The 20,060-nt window shown below is 55.3% G+C and overlaps 1 protein-coding gene across 1 annotated transcript in view; it reads right to left on the reverse strand.

The window, feature by feature from the left end:
- Positions 1-3,573, reverse strand: part of POU2F2 (POU class 2 homeobox 2) — a 34,925-nt gene extending 31,352 nt beyond the window's left edge. Inside the window, 3 exon segments of the mRNA XM_023744869.1 lie at positions 2,130-2,268; positions 2,781-2,917; positions 3,564-3,573. Coding sequence (XP_023600637.1) covers positions 2,130-2,268; positions 2,781-2,917; positions 3,564-3,573 — 286 coding nt within the window.
- Positions 3,574-20,060: the final 16,487 nt, after the last annotated feature.

Genomic DNA, 20,060 nt, shown 5'->3' on the forward strand with positions numbered 1-20,060 from the left:
CAAACACACCAGACATGAGTGTGCACACTTGCACTGCTTATCGCACTCACACACCGAGACCCATTTGCACAGAAGGTTTGGTTGGTTGTTTATGGCCATTCCACACTCACACATCCAGAGTCACTCACCGACAGACAGACACACACTCACATCCAGGTCACTCAGACACACAGACATGCACACACATCCAATCACTCAAACAGGCACACAGACAGACATGTACACGCTCACCATTCAGAGTCACTCAGACGGACACACACACACAGTGTTCATACAGCTCACACCCCAGAGTCACTCACAGACAGATATACAGATAGATACAGATGTGCACACACTCACACATCCACAGTCACTCACAGACAGATGTGCATCCACAGATACACCCAGGTCACTAAGCTAGACACGCACACACAGACGTGCACACACTCACACACCCAGAGCCACCTCAGCCTGGGAGATGGCCGGGTAGACTCCTAAACCCAGTCCACAGATATGCAGCCCAAGACCAGGCAGCATGAGTGATCTGCCCCAGGTCACACAATGTATTGATTCCTGTCGAGGCGGGGGGACCCAGGGCAGGCCTCCCGGGCAGGCCAATTCAGTGAGAAATCCAAGTAAAGGGTCTAACCCAGTGCCTGGCATGTATAGGACCCCCATTCAACCCCATTCAGGGATTAGTCAGCAGGGAGCAAATGGTATGTGTGTGCAGATGCCCTGGACGTCTGTGTCCACAATGTACGCGAACATACATACATGATTGCACATATGATCACTTCAATAAATAATCACGTGATCCTGAAAGGTGTCTTCCTTTCCATCTTAATCCCCTCCCCATCTTTTTGGCGGGATCACAGGCACTCATCCTTCACATGTCAGCCCAGACATCCCCTCCTCCAGGAGCCTTCCTTGACACCCCACAGACGGAATTGGACAAGTCTTCTGGGCTCCCACAGTCCCCTGTGCCTCGGCCTCCCAGCCTTGAACCTCTCCCCCCCCCCCCCCTGCTCCACTTCCCGGTGACAGGTCTGTCTCTCCCACCGGACGGGGGACTCCAGCGGCACAGAACTGAAGCTGCCTCTCAGTTGTATTTCCAACACCCCGCACAGAACTGCCGAACAAATACATGCTGATGAAGGATCACACACCCCGGTGCACACAGGATGGCAAGCACCAAAGAAGGCTCATCCCCACAGACACCCAGGAATGTGACACACACCCACAGTCGTGCCTACATGGTCACAAATAAAGCAATCACCCAGTGTTCCAGGCACTGTGTTAGGCACTGACGTATGTTACCTCCTTTAAGTCTCCCATCAGCACTCTCATTATGCAGAGATAACTATCATTTTGCAGAGAAAGACACATTACAATGTGTGAGGCAGCAAACCCACACCGCCTTGTGCAGTACCTGGCGCTCAGTGCGCACTCAGTCAATTGACAAGGGGGGGGGGGCAGTTACTAAGCACACGAACAGATAACATTTCTGGGGTGGTAAGTGCCACGAAGAAAAGACGAAGCGGGGCAAGGGGGCTGAGACGGGCGGGATCAGTTGCCAGCTCAGATGGGAAGGTCAGGGAAGGCCTCCCTAAGGAGGTGACAGCTGAGGCCAGTGAAGTGAAGAAGTGAGCCCAGAGGTCACGGCCAAGGCGACCCCTCCGGTGGCGACCCCTCCCGTGGCGACCCCTCCCGTGGCACACACCACAGCCCGCACTCTCCCTCACAGGCGGACACACGACAATCACACCCTGGAGACTCGCCACTACCTCTCACAGACCGCACACTCCCAAGCCCAGCAACTCGCTCAGCCTTCCGACCCATTTGCAGCCCTGGCTCCTGTCACCCACCCACTGGTCCACAGAAGAGCCCACTCCCAACCCGGCTTGTGTCCCTCCCCGGAGCCTTCGGGACAGGGCGGCAGAGATGGGGAGAAGAGGTCGGGAGCCCCCAGGTGTCTGCTGTGGAAGAGGAGACGAAAAAGGAGCTGGAGGGGGACCAGGGTGGGAAGGGGAAGCTGCTGAGGACCAGAGCGAAAGCACAGAGAGCCAAGGAGGAAGGGCAGGGCAGGGCAGGGCAGGGCGGGCCGAACCCCGCGGAGCTGCCCTAACTCCGCACAGCGGCGCGGGCCTTACCTGGAGCCCCCATGCTGGAGTGAGCCGTGCTGCCCGCCCCGCAGGGCTGGGGGAACAACTGTGTCACCTCCCGCCCTCTCTGGGGGCCAAGTCCTCTCTGCCGGAAGTCACCCCGGGAGGAAACCGCAGGGTCCGCCCCCTTCGGAAGGGAAAATACCCTGCTGGAAGGCCCACCCCTGCAGGCAGCGACCCCAAGTCAAGTCTGTAGGGGAAGTGGGGGTGTGGGGGGCACGGGGCAGGCTGGGAGAGCTGGCTCCCACAGCCGTGCCCCCGGGGGTGCCTGCCCCAGCGCCCAGCCCCGTGCTGCCTCCAGGGCAGACCTGGAATAGGGCGGGCTTGTGGGCCTGGGAGAGAAGGTGGGCCCGTGACAACAACACTGAAAAAAGGGCTAGAAGCTTTATGGGGGGGGCGGGGTGCAGGGGGAGAAGGCTTTCCCAAAGCCAGGCCCTGCAGCTCGCGCTTGACAAGGGTCATCTCTTGCGCGATCACTATTCGCCCCTTTCACAGAAGGAAAGACTGAGGACCAGGGAGCTGGGGTGGCGTCACAGGAGCGCAGAGCCGAAAAGCGCGGCAGGAGGAGGCGTTCGCGGTGGGTTTCCAGCCCGGCTGGGGGCGGGGGGCGGGGGGAGAGAAGGGGGGACCCTGCCGTACACCTGCCCGCAGGTGAGGCGTCCGGGCCTCCACCGAGAGGAAGCGGCGCCCGTGGGCGGCGGCAGCGAAGGCGCAGGTCCGGGCCTTGCCCTGGAGCAGCCAGAAGTCGGCCGGGGCAAACACGGGCGCTGAGGCCGCTCGGGTGGAGGGCAGCGCGGTCCCCTGGCTGCGGGCTGGCCCTTAGCGCCGCGAAGCTCCGGGCCAGCTTCCCTCCGCGCCCGCCAGAGGGCGGCCGCGCCCAGCCAATGGGCGGGAGGGCGGGGCCGGCTGCGGGGAAGGGAGCCCCTCCCTCCGCTCCCCTCCCCTCCCCTCCCCGCCCGCCCCTCCTTCGCCCCTGCGCGCACACCTGCGAGGGTCACACAAAGGCGTCGGACTCCCGGGTGCACGGCGGCGCAGACAAAGGCGCGGCCGAGGCGCTGCCCGCTTCTCTTCCCGCCCCCTCGCCTCCCCTTACCCCTACCCCGGTGCCGGGTCCGAGGCCGCGCGGCTGCTTGGCTCCTCCAAACAGCCCACCAGCCCTCCGGGCCCTGCCGTGCTCACTACGCTAGCCTAGGCTGGGGAACCCCCAAAACACACGTGCGCACAATGACGCCTGGACTCACCCTTCCCCCCCACACACATACATTCAAGTATTTCTACACACGGACCCCAGCACCTCACACACACACACACACACACACACACACACGTGTGCACACGCAGACACAGGAACACTGAGCAGCGGCTCCAACACCAACCTTCCCTGCCCACTCGCCTGTTCAGACACCCCCTCTGCTCCCTCACGTTGACACATGGCACAAGGGCACATCTACACATGTGTGCCCAGGCATGCTCCTGGCCGCGTGTGCCCTCACTCACACCCATGCACACTCACGCAGGCTATAACACACAGGCAGATCTTCACACGTGCCCTTCCGTCCGCATGGGCCCTGAGCACCCAGGCACGCCCAGGCGGGCGGGCGGGCCCACCTGATGGGAATGACCAGCAGTGCCTACATCTGCACACAGAGGGGCAGTTCCCAGCTGTCTACACTCCACACCATCTTGCCCTGTAAATGCCATTTCACTGAGGAAATCCAGACCACCCAGCATCAACTCAGCTCCAACTCATATCTGCTGCCTCCTGCTCTCTCTCTCTCTCTCTCTCTCTCTCTCTTTCCCCCGGCCCCCTCTCTTTCCATCTCTCTCTCATACAGAATTTCTATACATGAGGGTCTTCTGGACAACAGTCCGGTGCCAGTCAGTGGGGTACTGGAACCTTGTCTTAAAAGCCCATTTGCCCAGCACGCTCTGTTTTGGTTTAGGATTTATGTTTTGGGGGATTTGGAAATGAGGGTCATAAGGACACTATGGGGGACCCAAACCCCACAAGCCACCCCCATGCTCCACCCCGGACATAGTCACTATCGCCCGTGTGTGGAGCGTGGACGAGACCAGGTGCAGCCCTTTCTGGTGAGCAAGGAGAGAAGCTTCGCTCATTTCCGAGCTGCCCTCCCAGGCCTGCAGCTGAGTACGGAGCAGGGGAAAGGGGAAAGCCGTGGGATGGAGGCGCCCCACCCGCTGGCCTCCTGCGTTGGCTACGCTCTCATGGCCTCAGGCAGACCAGAACTGAGTCCCTGAGGAGCCAGGGGACCTTGAAGGAGAATGGACGTGAGAGGCCCCCTGCCTGAAGGAGGACAGAGGAGCAGAGCTTGGGGCACACTGGTGGGTAGGCCTGGCAGCCAGGAATGAGGGGGCCCACGCAGGGAATGGTGGCCACCCAGCTGGAGAGAGGCCTCTAGCTATGTTGAGCAAGACAGGTAGGGCACAGGAGCTGGGGAGCAGCAGGGGCCCCGGGGGGTGCAGGGAGCCTGGGCAGGAGGCTGCGCAGGGAGGCCAGGCTGGGCTCAGGGCTGAGCGGTAATTAAAGGAGACGCAGGGGGCTCCCCAGGGCCAGCGGGGCTGGTAACTGACACGCGGGCCCCATTGCTCCGCTCATATTTCTCACCGGATCGATACGTTTGACTCCCGACAAGACAATAATCGCTTGTACGCGGCCGGCGAGTCGATCAAATACATTATTAGAGCGAGGTCCCCCAGGGGCCTGGCGGGGAGTGGTGGGGGGAGCAGTCAGCCCACCGGGGACAGCAGAGCAGGATTCTTCACCCCCCGGGGCCCCCAGCCAAGGCCTCTTCCTCTCAGCTGCCCCTGGGGACCCTGTCTGCAGCTCCGTTCCCCAGCCTCTTTCTAGATGCTGCTGTGTCTGGCGGCATCTCCGCTGAGCCCCTGGCTGTGTCCCCGCGCCGCGCTGCATGGGGACCTAAGGGGTCTTTCCGGGTAACTGCTGCCTAATCTGTAGGGCGATAGCATGTAGGAGCCCAGAGGCCTCTCAGACCCCCAGTTTGGCAACAGGTAGAGACTGGGTTTTAGGCCACACTGAGTGGATGGCTGAGCCAGAAGATGAACTGAGATTCATTCATTGACAACAACCTCCCTTTGCATCTCTGCACATTGGCCTTCAGCGAAGCCCAGACCAGGGCAGCCTTTGGGGCAGGGGGAGGGGGAGGCAGGGAAAGCTGGCTTAGGGGCCTAAACACATGGGAAAATAGGATGAGGGTGGCAGACAGACACTCAGACAAAGGGTCCTGCTACATGGCCATGCCATCCTCCAATGGGCTCCAATACTTTCAAATCAAACCCCGCCTGGCCCGCCCTGGGCACTGCTTGCCCACTTCTTCCCCACCTTGCTGGCTTCTGGGCTGGAGCCTTCATTTCCTGCCTACACACCTGCTTCGCCTTGGGCCTGCCCTCAGAGCTGCTTCTCCAGTGGTCCTAAGGCAAGGCAAGGTCAAGCTGTATCCACCCCGTGTTCTGCTTAGGAGCACCCAGCATCCAGGGACTTAAATATTTCAGCAGCGGCATCACTGTCTAGTCCGTGCTAATTGAGCCAATACATTATTTCTAATCTTCATGACAATCTCAGGAGGCAAGGTCTGTGATCATCCCCTTTCTACCGATGAATTGGAGCTCAGAAAGGTGAAGTCACTTGCCGCATGTCACACAGCATGTGAGTGGGGGAGCAGGATTCAAGCCAGACCTGTCCTCACAACTTGCCCTTTCTCTACTCCACCATGGGCCTCCATAGAGCTCTGAAATGCTCTCCATCCTCCGGTGGACAGCAGAAAGCCATTCCCTGCCCACTCAGGGACACTGGAATCTCCTCACAGCCCACAGCCCAACCCCCCACTGCCTTAGAGTCTATTTTTTATACTCAGCAATGCATTGGACTTTTTCTGTTGAAGGAACCCATCAATTCCCCATTTCCTTCCGTTCAAACATTTCCTACGTGCCCCTTAGTGACAAACCCTGGGCTGGAGGCTGAGGACCCAGAGATGAGCTTGAACCTGCCTCAGGAGCTCATGGTCCGAGGGGAAGACTGGAGTTGATGAAATACCCTGATATTCCATCACTGAGTCAGTAAGTATCCAAAAAATGCTATTATGTGCCAGGCCATTGCTAAGCTCAGAGAATGCAGTGGTTAAAAGCAAAACAATCAGTTATACCCCAGTAAAGCTGAATTTTTTTTTTGAAAAAGCAAAACAAAGATGTTTTCTCTTCCCCACATGGCTTACAGTCTTTTGGGGGGAGGGCAATTTAAAAACGTTATCAAATAAGTATGCAATTTCAAGTTGGGAAAAGTGCTTTTAAGAATAGATGTAAGATGGAGGGTACACTTACTCAGCAGTTGGAGCACTCATAAGACAAAGAGTGCAGGGAAGAGCATGCAGGCCATAGAAACAGAGGAGGTGATGGCCCTGAGGCAGCAAGCAACATAGCAATCCTATATAATAAAAGCCTAATATGCAAATTGTCCAAACGCTGGAACGACAGGTTGCTATGACACACACTGACCACCAGGAGGCAGACACTCAATGCAGGAGCTGCCCCCTGGTGGTCAGTGTGCTCCCACAGGGGGAGCTCCACTCAGCCAGAAGCCGGGCTCACTGGCGAGCGCAATGGTGGTGGCGGGAGCCTCTCCCACCTCTGTGGCAGTGCCAAGGACCCCGCTAAAGACTCCTCAGGGGATGTCCGCCTGCCAGCTTAGATCCTCTCCCTGTGCAGCGGACATCCCCCAAGGGGCCCCAGACTGTGAGAGGGTACAGGCCGGGCTGAGGAGGACCCCCTCCCCCAGTGCACAAATGTCATGCACCGGGCCTCTAATTTCAATAGGAAAATGGAGGCACAAATGGCTGGACCAGAGTGAACAAGGAGGAAGTGGAAGATGAAATGGAGAGGAAGGTGGGACAGACCACAGTGCCTTGTAGGGTAGAGTAAGCATTCTGGACTTTACTGTAAGTACAGTGGGATACCACTGAGACGGTTTTAAGCCAGTGAGCAATGTAGTTCTGTGCACATTTCATGGACGATTCCCGCTACTGGGAGGCTAGTCTGGAGGGGCCAGGGCATGAAGGAGGTCGGCCATGAAGAAATGAATGGGGTCCACATGAGAGCTGATGAGAGCTGGGAACGGGGGAGGGGGGGTAGAAAAGGAGCAGGTGTCTCCAGAAGCGATTTTGAGAGTAGACACAACAGGATTGGTGACTGGCTGAAGGCGGGGTGTGGGGGGGAAGTGAAAAATGAGGGCCAGGACGCCAAAGTGCCTTTCCTGCCATAGAAAGATGGGGGAGGAGGGGTCAAGCTCAGATGAGAAAGTTCCCAGCAGGACACCCTGTGTGCCTTGAGGTTGGATGTGATGCTGTAGGTGAAAGGCTTTTAAGCAAGGAGAGCCTGTGTAAGGAAGATCCATGGGGGACTGGCGTGAGGACAGGCTGGTGGGTAATCTGCAGGCAAGATGACCAGAGGGGAGGCTGGAACAATGGCTCAGACATCAGGAGAGGAAGGGGCCATGAGGATGCAAATGAGGCTACAAATCCTAGTGAGAGTCTGCAGGACTCTAGTGAGTCTGCACGTGGGTGGCTGTGCAGGGGGCTGGGTGGACCTGAGGCCATCACCAATGGACAGTGGGGAGGGGACCAGGTTGGGTAAGAGACTTGTGTCCGTGCCAAGGGAGAGATCAGGAAGAGGTATCTCGGAATCGGCAAGGTCTGTGCACCAGGAAGCCAGCAGGTGCTTAATAAACGCATTGACACAAACACTTCTTTTGCATCCCCAGCATCACCACCAATTTCCCAAACCCACCTCGAGTAAGAAGAAATTGAGAAGCATTGTGATATGGCTCAAAGAAGATAAAAGTCTGAAGACCAACCAGGTCCTCATTCTGAAACTGACCATCTGGTGACCTAGGGCCAGCTCCCGGTGCTCTCTGGGCCTCAGTTTTCCCACCTGTAAGTGGGAGGTGGAGCTGGAGGAGCACGCTAAGACTTCTTCCAGCTCTAACATTCTGCAGCTTGAAAGAAACAAGAACAGGCTAGCTAAATGGATTGATGAATCAACTAGCTGGAGGAGGAATACAGAATTGTGGGCTTAGTCTAAAGATGGCCTGGCTGAGTGTACTCAGGGTTCCACCGTCTCCTCACCTTTTGTTGGGGACTTGTATTACCCCCATTTTAGAGATGAGGAACCTGAGGCCCATGGTCACATAGCTAGGCTGGCGTGGACCGAGAGACACCAAAGCCTGCAGGCACATGCTAACTGCCGTGCTGAGCTCCTGGCTCCTCATTTTGCTTGTATGTCTCAGCCTGTAGGTCTTCCAAAAACAGGGTCCTTGGCATCCCTCACCACATACCCACTGGGACCCTGAGCCCTCCCCTGACGAGGCTCTGACCTCAGTCCAGAAGCCTCCACCTGCCCCTGTGCTGCACACTCCACTTCAGCCCAAACCTCTCAGTCACCCAGCACTGACCTCGAGCTCAGGGCCACAGCTGTGTCCTCCGCACAGGGAGCTATCCAGAGGCTGAAATGCACAGGCCCTTGTCCTTGGTCCAGAAGCCCTCCAGCAACTTCCTGCTGCCTCTAGGACAAGCCCAATCCCCTCATCACGGCCTCCAGGCCCTGCAGGACCTTGCCAGAAGCACCACATGTCAGACACACAAGTGTGCCCCCACCCTGGGGCCTTTGACCTTGCTGACCTCTCCCCTAGAATTCTGTTTCCCATCTCTTCCCATTCTTCTGATCCTATGGCCTCAAGAGGCCCTCCCTTCATCACTCTCCACTTCCTCACCCAGTTTCATTTTCCTCAAGACAATCTCTGGAACTCAGTGTGGTTTATTGCCCGTTTCCCCCTCTAAAATGTAAGCGCTCTGAAAGCAGGTGTCCTCTTCTGTCTTGTTCACTGTGGTATCCTCAACACCTAAAAACACTGCCGGGCACATAGTGGGTGCTCGAACCCTATTTATCGAGTGAGTGACTCTCCCTCGGCTCCTGTGGCTCACAGAGCGAAGTCCCAAGGCTGGCTCTCCAAGCACAAGTGGATATGGGCCCTGCCACCCTCTTTCACCATGCTGCCCTCAGAGCTCACTTCCTCCTCTGTTCGACATGGGTTCCCTACGTGCCTGTCCTTTGTGCTTCCTTTGTCACCCAAATTCTGCCCACCTCTGCAGACTCTGCTCAAATATCCCCTCTGGAAGCTTTCTCTGATTTTGCCCCAGGCCAATTAATAGTAATGACCCCGTCTTCCCTCAGCTCCAGGCAGCATCCTGGGCTTTAGGACTAATCCTACACATTGTAATTACTTCTCAATGAGTCTGTCCCCACGGGGCAAGGCCTGGGGGCGGGGCAGGGTCTGATGGCCTCCAGGAATGTTTGTTGAATGAGGACATCTGTCCCACGGACTGTAATTACCTGTACAGGTGTATATAAGCACTGGCTTGGGAGCCAGACAGATGAGAATTTGGAAACTGGTGCCTCCATTCCCTTGCTGTGTGACCCTGGGCAAATGACTTCACCTCTCTGAGCCTCAGGCACCTCATCTGTGAAATCCGGGTAGTAACATGGGCTGGACAGAAACCTCATTAATATTAAATATAACACTTGCCACCATGCACAAGGAATTCAAAAAGCTCACAAAGTGTTCACCATATCAAGATTTGAAATAGAGAAAAATCAAACAATCTAGATGCCACAACAGAACAATGGCTAAGTAAATATAGTCATAGTATACGGTCATAAAAGAAAATGACATAGACCTATGGATATGGACATGGAAAATTTTGTAAGACCTACTGAGTGAAAAGGCAAGTTGTAGAATAATTTATACAACTGAATAGCATTTGTGTAAAACACACACAAAAACACAACACATTTGCTTTGGGTGTTGAGGGGCCAGGACTGGGAAAGCAGAGGAGACTCAAAGGGGGATTTTAACCTCTGTTGTCATTTTGGTTTTAATAATGAGATTATATTCATTTTTAATTAAAATTAGGATATATTAAATGATGCACAGGTGGCTAACACAAGGAAAGCCCAGAAATGATTACCCCCAAAGAGAGGGCAGTGGTGCTTCCAGCAGGGAGGGAGGCAGGGATGTGTTTGGGAAGGGACACACAGGGTGGGGCTCCTGGGCACTGGCTGCCTCCTCTATCCCCACCTAAGTAGTGAGCACACAGATGCTCACTGGATAAAGATCGATTAAACTGTACATTTATGACTCATCCACATTATTGTGCTTCCTGTGGGCAGGGATCAATTCATACTTGTTGCAATGTCATCTGCTCCCCACACACCCCCAATTCACTGCCAAGAAGCAGACCTTAATAGAAGCCCATATTGGGTAGGGTGCGCTCATGGCTGCAAATGCTCCCCGGGACCCAGGCCGCTGTCCAAGGTACTCAAGCTAGCTTCAAGACTCCTTATCCCAACCACCCCGAAACACTGCCATCGCAGCCATCCCGAGACCCTGCCATGCGGCCTGGCCTCTGTCCGCCTCTAAGACATCACCACCTATCGCTTCCTCACTCACTTCCTCCAGGCTGGCTTTTGTTCCTGCAACCCAAGCCCAAGCTTCAGTATGCCTCAGGACCTTTGCTTTTGTTCTCTCCTCCCTCCCATCTTTCCCCAGATGTCCCGTGTGTGTTCCCTCACTTAATCCAGGGTTACACTTACTCGTCCTCTCCACAGAGAAGTCTTTTTTTTAAATATATTTTATTGATTTTAGAGAGGAAGGGAGAGGGAGAGAGAGATAGAAACATCAATGATGAGAATCATTGATTGGCTGCCTCCTGCACACCCCCCACTGGGGATCGAGCCCGCAACCCAGGCATGTGCCCTTGGCCGGAATCGAACCTGGGACCCTTCAGTCCACAGACCGATGCTCTATCCATTGAGCCAAACCATCTAGGGCGAGAAGTCTTTTTTTTTTTTTAATATATTTTATTGATTTTTTACAGAGAGGAAGGTAGAGAGATAGAGAGTTAGAAACATCGATGAGAGAGAAACATCGATCAGCCGCCTCCTGCACATCTCCTACTGGGGATGTGCCCGCAACCCAGGTACATGCCCTTGACCGGAATCGAACCTGGGACCTTTGAGTCCGCAGGCCGACGCTCTATCCACTGAGCCAAACCGGTTTTGGCAGAGAAGTCTTTTTTAAAAAAATATATTTTTATCGATGTCAGAGAGGAAGGGAAAGGGAGAGAGAAAAACATCAAGGATGAGAGAGAATCATGGATCGGCTGCCTCCTGCACGCCCCCTATTGGGGATCGAGCCCACAACCCAGGCATGTGTCCTTGACCGAAATCGAACCTGGGACTCTTCAGTCTGCAGACTGACGCTCTATCCACTGAGCCAAACCAGCTAGGGCCTGAGAAGTCTTTTTGATCACACCACCTGCGTAGCCTCCCCTCTCCTCCTCACCCTGTCCTTTCCCATGCTGCACTTCCTCCCAGCACTGCTCACGGTCTCCATTCAAGTTCCCACTTGAATGTTCATGCCGGGAGGACAAGGAGCATGTCTGCCCTGTTGGGTTTTAGCCTCCTCTTTCAAAGGGCCTCAGGTGCACAGAACCACACTAATCATAAGCCTTAGCTCACGGCACACTCCCATCACTGGGCTGGGCAGAGCCCTCTTCCATTCACTTATTTGCTTATTTATTTTACTTATTTTTAATAATGTGTTCACGTGAACCCACTCAGCATTCAGATTGGAACTGTGACAATAGTCATGCTGGCTCGTGTCTGACTTGTTCACTGCTGTATCCCCAGCACCTGCACATGGGGGGCACTCAGGATGTATTTGCTAAAGAAGAAGCTAAGGGACAGTGACCTCCACACCATGCAAAGGTAGCTACCGGGAGTGCCCACCTGGCCTCACAGGAGGTGGATGGGATGGAGAAGAAATCAAAGGCCAGGCCCTCTGCTCAGCTCCCCTGTCCTCCCCGGGGCTGCCACCCCCACTCGGCCTGGCTAAAGCCTCCTCAGTAGGATTCAGTTCTACACCTTCACAGAAGGCCCACTATGCCTGTCCCTGTGGCAAGATCCAGGGACACAGGGTGTGTCAGCCTTGGCCATGCCCTTGAGGAGCTCTCAAACCACTCTGGCCCCTGCCCGTTGACCATTGATTATGCTGAGAGATGAGAGCAGCTCCCGGGCCTGCTCTGTGCAGGCATGTGCTCCGTGCTTCCCTTGCACTGTCTCTTGGCATCTTCCCAATTATCCCCCTTTTCAGAGGGGCACCCTGAGGTGGGTCAGAGCAGGCAGGTCAGTTCCAGAGCCGGCTCTCCTCACCACCAGGCCTGCTGCCTGAGTTACACTGAACCTACACGTTTTTCCCCTCAAAGGCCCACAGGTCCTGGGCCTTCTGCATTTCTACATAAGCGTCTGAGGACGGTGGAAACAGTATCAACTTTAGAGTCCCAGCTGCAGGGCTGGAGGCGTGGGCAGGGTGTCACCTGGCCCAGGCATCACATTCATGAAGGGCTTCATTAAGTGAGACGCACATTTTGACTACAATTGGGTGCCACTCTCAGACCCCATCACCTGCAGCACACTACAAATTTTGTTTTTTTTTTAAAAAATCCTGTAATGATCTCATACATTTCAGTTAACTTGGCATTTTGTTGTCATGGCTAAGAGTGAAAGTCTGTAATTCCATCTGGTGTTCCTTCATTCTTAGCACACTGGGAGCCTCAAAAATTAGAAGTGGCCTGGGCCTCTCACAGCCTCTATCGAGCCTGCCAAGTCCTTGCTGTGTGACCTTAAGCAAGCCACTCAACCTCTCTGTGCCTCTTCTTGAACTGTGTGGTCTCTGAGCAGTATCCGCAGAGGGCCCTGCGTGCAGGAGATGCTCCACACGCATTTACTCAGAGGAGTTTATGAGGCATAGTTCCTGCCATCATGGAAGCAATCTCTGAGCTCTGGGCACTTGAAGGAGAGTGAAGGTAACGGGAAATGGGTATGTTTTGGGTGTGACGTGCATTTACTGAGATGGAGACAAGCTCCTGGAGAAGTTCAGGGACAAAGGATCAAGGGTTCTGCTTTAGACAATTAAAGGAGGAACCCTGAACCTATTGGTTAGAAATACTTTCCACGCCTTTTCTCATTGAAGCTTCTCTACGCTGCATAAGAGGACCATTGCCAGCATGCTCATTTTACAGATGAAGAAACTGATGCTCAGCAAAGCTGAATCATTTGCCTGGCGTCACACAGTTGGAAACAGGATTAGCATCCAGGCAGTTGGATTCCAAAATCCATGTTGCCATGCATGTCCTCTGCCTCTGCCCCAGATCCTTGCCACCTCTTCCCTTTGGCTCCGCAGGAAACACTGCACTTGGACCTGGGCTTGCCATCTGAGACATCCACATGTCCCCCATCCCTGTCCCAGTTATGGCCTCCTGCCAACATGACCATTCACTGAGAGTGTCACGCTGGTCACCTGCCTTGAGTCACAGCAATGCTGGGATGCACGCTGAGCAGTGTCCCGAGGACCCTGGGAAATACTCCAGACTTACAGAGTGAGGGCAGCTATGAGTGAACCCACTCGCCCCTGCCCCGCCCTGCTCAGAGCTCTCCTACGGAAAGGCGTCTCCTACGTCTCTGTCCCCTCCTGCAGGACCTCTGTCTGGCAATGAACTTCTCATCCAAAAGCACCTGTCACCTTGAAGTTTGGGTGAAGAACACCAAATAGGTACCACCCAGGTCTCTGCCTCCCAGGGGCGTCCCTGGCCTCCTAAAGAAAAAGCAGCCTTCGAACCAAGCTCATCCAACCCCAGGCCTTTTGCATGTGCCTTTCCCTCCGCCTAGAACAGTGGTCGGCAAAACGAGGCTCGCGAGCCACATGCGGCTCTTTGGCCCCTTGAGTGTGCTTCTTCCACAAAATACCACGTGTGGGCGCGCACGTACAGTGCGATTGAAACTTCGTGGCCCATGGGCAGAAGTCGGTTTTCGGCCTGGGCGAGTCTATTTTGAAGAAGTGGCGTTAGAAGAAGTGGGGGGTGTCGGTCGGTCGGTCGGGCCACGGGATACACAGCGCGGGGGAGGCACGCGAGATTCATGCACGAGTTGAGTGAGCCAGTCAGTCAGCAGTCTCATGTGCAGTGGTTAGTGCTAGTCGCGTCCGCAAATCGCACGGGTGACAGAAGTACCGACTCGAAGCATAAAGTTACCTGTATTTTTTCAAACAGCTGCAAATCCTACAGGTATTTTTGTCATCAATTTAAGAATTGTAATTCTTCTGTGTTGGTGGCTTTATTATTATAAAATGAAATATTTTTTTAGGTGCCCTGTTTGAGATGGCTACAAAGAAGAAGCAAAGAAAAATGGAAGACGAAAACCGTGAATTTACAGTTGAATTTAAAGTTGAATGTATCTACCTATATAGTTTAAGTTTAAAAAATTTGGCTCTCAAAAGAAATTTCAATCGTTGTACTGTTGATATTTGACTCTGTTGACTAATGAGTTTGCCGACCACTGGCCTAGAACACCCTTAACCTGGTTAAATCCTACTCGTCTTTCAAAGTTCAGTTTAAATGTCTCACCCTCTCTCTGTTGGTTCCCTATTCTTGTCTCTATTTTAGGGGAATTTATCACAACTTCTGATTTTGCATTTAATTGGTATTTACACTTCAAGATCCGCATCCCCTTTAGGTTTTCAGCTCCGTGAGAGCTGGCTGTGCCCATTTTGTTCACTGCTTATCTCCAGCGCCCAGCACAGGCCCGGCACGTGCAGGTGCTCAGCAGACATGTGGAGTGTCCGTTAAATGAATCCTTTATGGAGACAAACACCCAGGCAGAGGACTTGAGTCTTCTGAGCCTCAGTTTCCACTTCTGCAAAATCAAGAAAATAATTCCTCCCTTACAGAGTAGTGGTGAGGATCCAAGCAGACCATGAATATTGACAGTGGTTTGGGAAAAAATGGTCTTCAAATGTAAAAGCTCACAAGAGCTGGAAGTTAGAGGTCGAGCAAGATTCAGAGAAAGAACAAGAGAGAAGGGCAAGGCCATTTGTCACAAAATCTTATCTGTTGGACATTTTACATTTCCTCGTCCACAGACTCCTGCGAGATGGTGGCTACGACCCGGAGAAGGAAACTGAGGCTCAAAGAGGAAAGCCACCTGCCCACAGTGTCAGCAAGTCGGTGGCAGAGATGGGATTGAACCCCTCACCCGGGCAATCATGTTTCCCATGCACCTCCAAGAAGAATTTGACTCCTAGCAGTGAGCTCTTTTTAAAAAAAAAAAAAATTAATCGCCAGAACCGGTTTGGCTCAGTGAATAGAGTGTTGGCCTGCGGACTCAGGGGTCCCAGGTTCGATTCCGGTCAAGGGCATGTACCTTGGTTGCGAGCACATCCCCAGTGGGGGGCGTGCAGGAGGCAGCTGATCGATGTTTCTCTCTCATCGATGTTTCTGGCTCTCTATCCCTCTCCCTTCCTCTCTGTAAAAAATAATAAAATATATTTAAAAAAAATTAATCCTCACCTGAGGATGTTTTTCCATTGTGTTTGTTTGTTTTTTAGAGAGAGAATGAAAGGGAGGGGGAGAGACATAGAGAGAAAGATCAATGTGAGAGAGACACATCGATTGGTTGCCTTCCGCACATGCCCCAACCTAGACGGGGATCGAGCCTGCAACCCAGGCACATGCCCTTGACTAGAATCAAACCCAGGACCCTTCAGTCCGCAGGTCGACGCTCTATCCACTGAGCCAAACCGGCTGGGGCTAGCAGTGAGCTCTTGACAAACATTTACGGTTGGACCAATGAAGAGGGCCAACCAGAGTCACTTGGGCCTGAATGGCATTGTAGCCCTGCCACTCACTGGCAGGTGACCTCGGGCAAGCCACTTCGCTTCCCTGAGCCTCAGTGTCCCCATCTGCAAAGGGAGTAACGATCATGCCTGCCACCTAGGGTGTCGGGGGATTCGGCAAGAGCCCGCAGGCCGAGTGCTTAGCAGGCCGAACGAAGTCCATGAGCAACTGTTAGGATGGTTACCCTTCCAGCAAGGGAACAGAATGAGCAAAGGGGCAGGTTTGGGGGATGATGAGAGACCAGAGAAGAGGGGTCAATCAGAGAGGACCTCTCAAAGGAGCGGCACCTGGAGCCAGATGGAAAGGGACCCCAGTCTGTGTCTGGTTGTCAAGCCAAGAAGTGGGAAGCTGACCTCCTGCCCCCTCTCTCCACCCTCCACCCTCAGACCCCTCACCTCCTTCCAGCTTCCCTGGGCCTCAGCCAGACCCCATATACCTCAACCACCTGCCAACCTCCTCTCCATCCCGGGGCCCCACCGGCCCCCTCAGGCGGGCCCTTTTGCTCAGGTCTTGCCCCAGCACATGGCCCAAAGGGATTTTTCTCTCTCCTGCTAGGAAGGCCCTTTACTAATTGCAAAACTATTATCTGAAGGTAGTACTTAAAAATCCCTAATGGGGAAAGGTCAGAACTATGTGAGGCACAAGCAAGCACATGACATGTGGGTAGGTGTGCATGTGTGTACATCACCCTTGGCTTTTTTTTACAACTTAAAAAAAATTGATTTTAGAGAGAGAAAGAGAGAGAGAAACATCGATCGGTTGCCTCCCACACGTGCCCCCACCGGGGATCAAACCCACCACCTTTTATTATACAGGATGATGCTCCAACCAACTGAGCCACACCAGCCAGGGCCACCTTTTTACCCAAATGGCTTCTGCCCACATGCCAGAGGGATCAGACACAGAGCTCCTCACTCCCCTCCCAAACCCAGGTGGCTGTGAGGACTGGGGAGGGAATGTGAGTGCTGAGCCTCTGTAGGGATTTGTTCCCACCCCTGCCCTAAAGCATGGCCCTGGTCAGGTTACTCCCAGGCCCAGCTCCAGGTGAGACACAATCTGGCATCTGAGGCTTCTCCCGCATCACCATTCCAAGCCGCTAGGAGAAGGTGAGAGGGCAGGCCTGCAGCCTTGAGATGTCACAGTAGTAGGGGTACCTGGATGGAGGAGTGACCGTGCTCCCCAGCAGGAGGACCCTGCCACCCACTCTGCCCTGGAGCCTGAGAGAACTGTGGTCCCTGCAAGGCACAGGTTTCCCACCGGAGAGGCCACAAAGGCCATCTGAGCAGCTCGTTTTTCAGGGGAAAACTGAGGTTCAGGGCAGGCAAGTGAGTTGAGCAAAGCCACACAGCACACCTGTGGCAGCAGATGGGCTCCAGCCTCCGGACGCTGGGAAGAGAGAAGAGGGGCTTTAGGCCTTGTCTGTACTTTCCACTGACATTCCCAGGACCTGGGCCTCTGTTTATTTTCACAGCTGCGGGAGGGGCTGGACCAAGAGAGCCGTGGAATGAGACCGAGGTGTGGGGGGCAGGCAGGTAGGAGAGGTCAGAGGGGAAAGCAAGTAGCAGAGCAGATAAAGGGGTGCAAGGAAAGAATAGCCAGGAACCGTCAGGGAGAGCAGAGAAGAGCGTGGGGTTCTTAAATCCCTGAAGGGAGGCAGCAATAAAGGAGAGAGTCCAGTCACCCAGAGAGACAGACAGAAAGAGATGGGAAAATGGGAGAGACAAAGAGAGAAGAGAAGAGGGGAAGGAAGAGCAATCCAGGTGGGGCACCAGGGTCTCTGCAAATTGCTTCCCAGCATCCCCTCCGCCACCAGCAGTCCCGAAGTTTGCGTCTGTCTCTGGCCAGACTGAAATGGGTGGACAAGTGGAAAAGGTGTCCAACCCCAGCCTATCTCTTCCCCCGGCCCCAAGCTGCCTCCCCGAGACAGGGGCCCGAGTTCAGTGTGAAGGGGGAAGGCAGGCTCCGGAGGACTGTCACTGACCACAGGGCAGGGACCAGCGGGGCCCACCTGCCTTCCCCTACCTGTTCTTGGCCCCAGCCCGCTGCCAATGCCGACACCTTCCCCAACCTGTGGCCATCATCTCCCTGCCCGCCCACCTAAGCACCCCCCTGTCCACCCCTATACACCCCAAGACCACTCCTCCAGAGCCCACCTTCCTGCTCCCTGCAGATTCGGGGCTGGGGAGGGTACCCCGCGGCCTAGCTGGGGAGGGGGCTAGGTGGATTATTGAGGATGTAAGGGACTGCGGCTGACAGGATGAGGAGGAAGAGGAGGGGGTCTTGGTGATGGACGATGCTGATTCTGCGGTGGGGGTGGCGGGGAGGGGGCAGAGGAGGACTGGGGGAGGGGTGGTAGGAAGCGGTTTGAGGGGGGAGCAGGACCAGGCTCACATTTGGCATTCAGGGCAGCTGACAATAAAAATGCTTTATTGCCAAGAAACTGGATCGATCGGGGCTGGAGGGGGCCGGCAGGGGGGACGCGGAGGGCTCAGCGAAGAGGCCAGCAGCCGGGCCTCCGCAGCGACCAGGGCCCAGCCGCCCTCCCCCCTGCGCCCCCCTCCCCGCCTCCTGCCCTTTCTCTCTCCTGCAGCCACCGCTTAGTTCTTATTATATTTTTTCTTATATATTTTTCCCCCAGCTTCTCCTGCTCCTGTTATTTTTTTTCTTTTAATTTTTTTTTTAAAAACTCACTGCACTCCCAATGCCGCAGGCTGGGGGTGGGGGTGGGGGCAGGCATCTGCCAGGCCAGGCCCCTACCCACAGGGCTTCCAGGGCTGCTGGCTCTGAGCAGAGCCCCGCTTTGCCTCCACATCCCCCAGCGCAATCAGCTTCCCCCAGGGTCTGCCCTCGTGGGTACCTATCTCCCCCTGCTGCTCAAGAAACACCCGTGAAGCACCCCCCTCTGACGGGCTCAGGGCCCTAGCCAGGCCTTCCTCCCCTCCCCCCTACCTGGCCCAGCTCACTCCCAGAGCCATTTGGCTGATGGTCAGAACTGTCCGTCAAGGGGGCTCTGAGCCCCTGGGGACCCAGATGGGAGGAGGGAAGGGGAGAGGTCAAGGGTCAAGGCACGTCCCCTTTGCTCGGCTCTTTCCCCTCCCCCTTCTTAACAAAGGGAACAGCAGCCCCGACGCTGGGGGTGGGGGGCAGCGGGTACTCAAGGAAGCAGGGAGGAGAGGGGTTGTAGGGATGGCCAAGGGCAGGAGGTGGGGGTGGGGCCCGCCTGCCCCTCCTCTGCCCTCCCTCGGGTCAAGGCTAAGGTGATTCCTCAACCTCTGGGAGGCTGGGCTGGGAGGAGAGGAGGATCTGGACAGACAAAGAACCGGAGCCCCGGGGAGTTGGGGGTTGGGGGAACACCTGGGACCCCGGCAAGCCCAGCTGAGGGAGGGGCAGCAGGCACCCCTCTGGCCCTGGCCTCACCCTCCGGATGGCCCTGCCTCCCATCTGCATCCATCCCTGTGGATCCCAGAGCTGCACAAAACTTTTGAGCTTGGCCTGGGTGGGAAGGGGGTAGAAGGGAAACTGAGGCTCAGAGAAGGGAGACAGCCAGGGCCGGAATCAGCCCCAGGGTTCCCAGCCTGGTCCAGGGGCCTCTCCTTTTCCCTCCGGTCCTACCGAGGGAGCCGTCCTCCCTTCCCCACCCAGGTCAGAGGGAGCTTAGATGGGGCAGGGGGTAGACAGTTCTACAGAGAGGGAAGAGGAGGCCGAGGAGAGGGGACGCTGGGTTTCCTGTCTCAGACACGGGTCAGGGGAACAGGAGGAAGGAATTAAGTGTGCTCTGTGTCTAGCACTGGCCTGGCACTGCTTCAAGCTGGAACTTCAAGCTGCGAAGGGCAGGGAGCGGATGTGGGCCGTGCCTCTGAGCACCAGGCCAGCGATGGCCCTGGAAGAGGGCAGGGCGATCAGAGAGGTCCTCTCACTTGCCCATGGTCACACGGCAAAGGAGGAGGATTCGTACTGAAGTCTGTCCCGGACTGAACACAGCACTGTCTCAAGGCCTCACACCTGCCCAGCCCGACTGTGGGGGGCAGAGGGGACCGAGGCAGGGAACAGCTGTGAGCCCCCACCCACGCCCACAATGGGTGAAGAACCGCCAGAAACAAAA

Source organism: Myotis lucifugus, unplaced genomic scaffold (genome assembly GCF_000147115.1).
Source record: "Myotis lucifugus unplaced genomic scaffold, Myoluc2.0 scaffold_493, whole genome shotgun sequence".
Taxonomy (NCBI): domain Eukaryota; kingdom Metazoa; phylum Chordata; class Mammalia; order Chiroptera; family Vespertilionidae; genus Myotis; species Myotis lucifugus.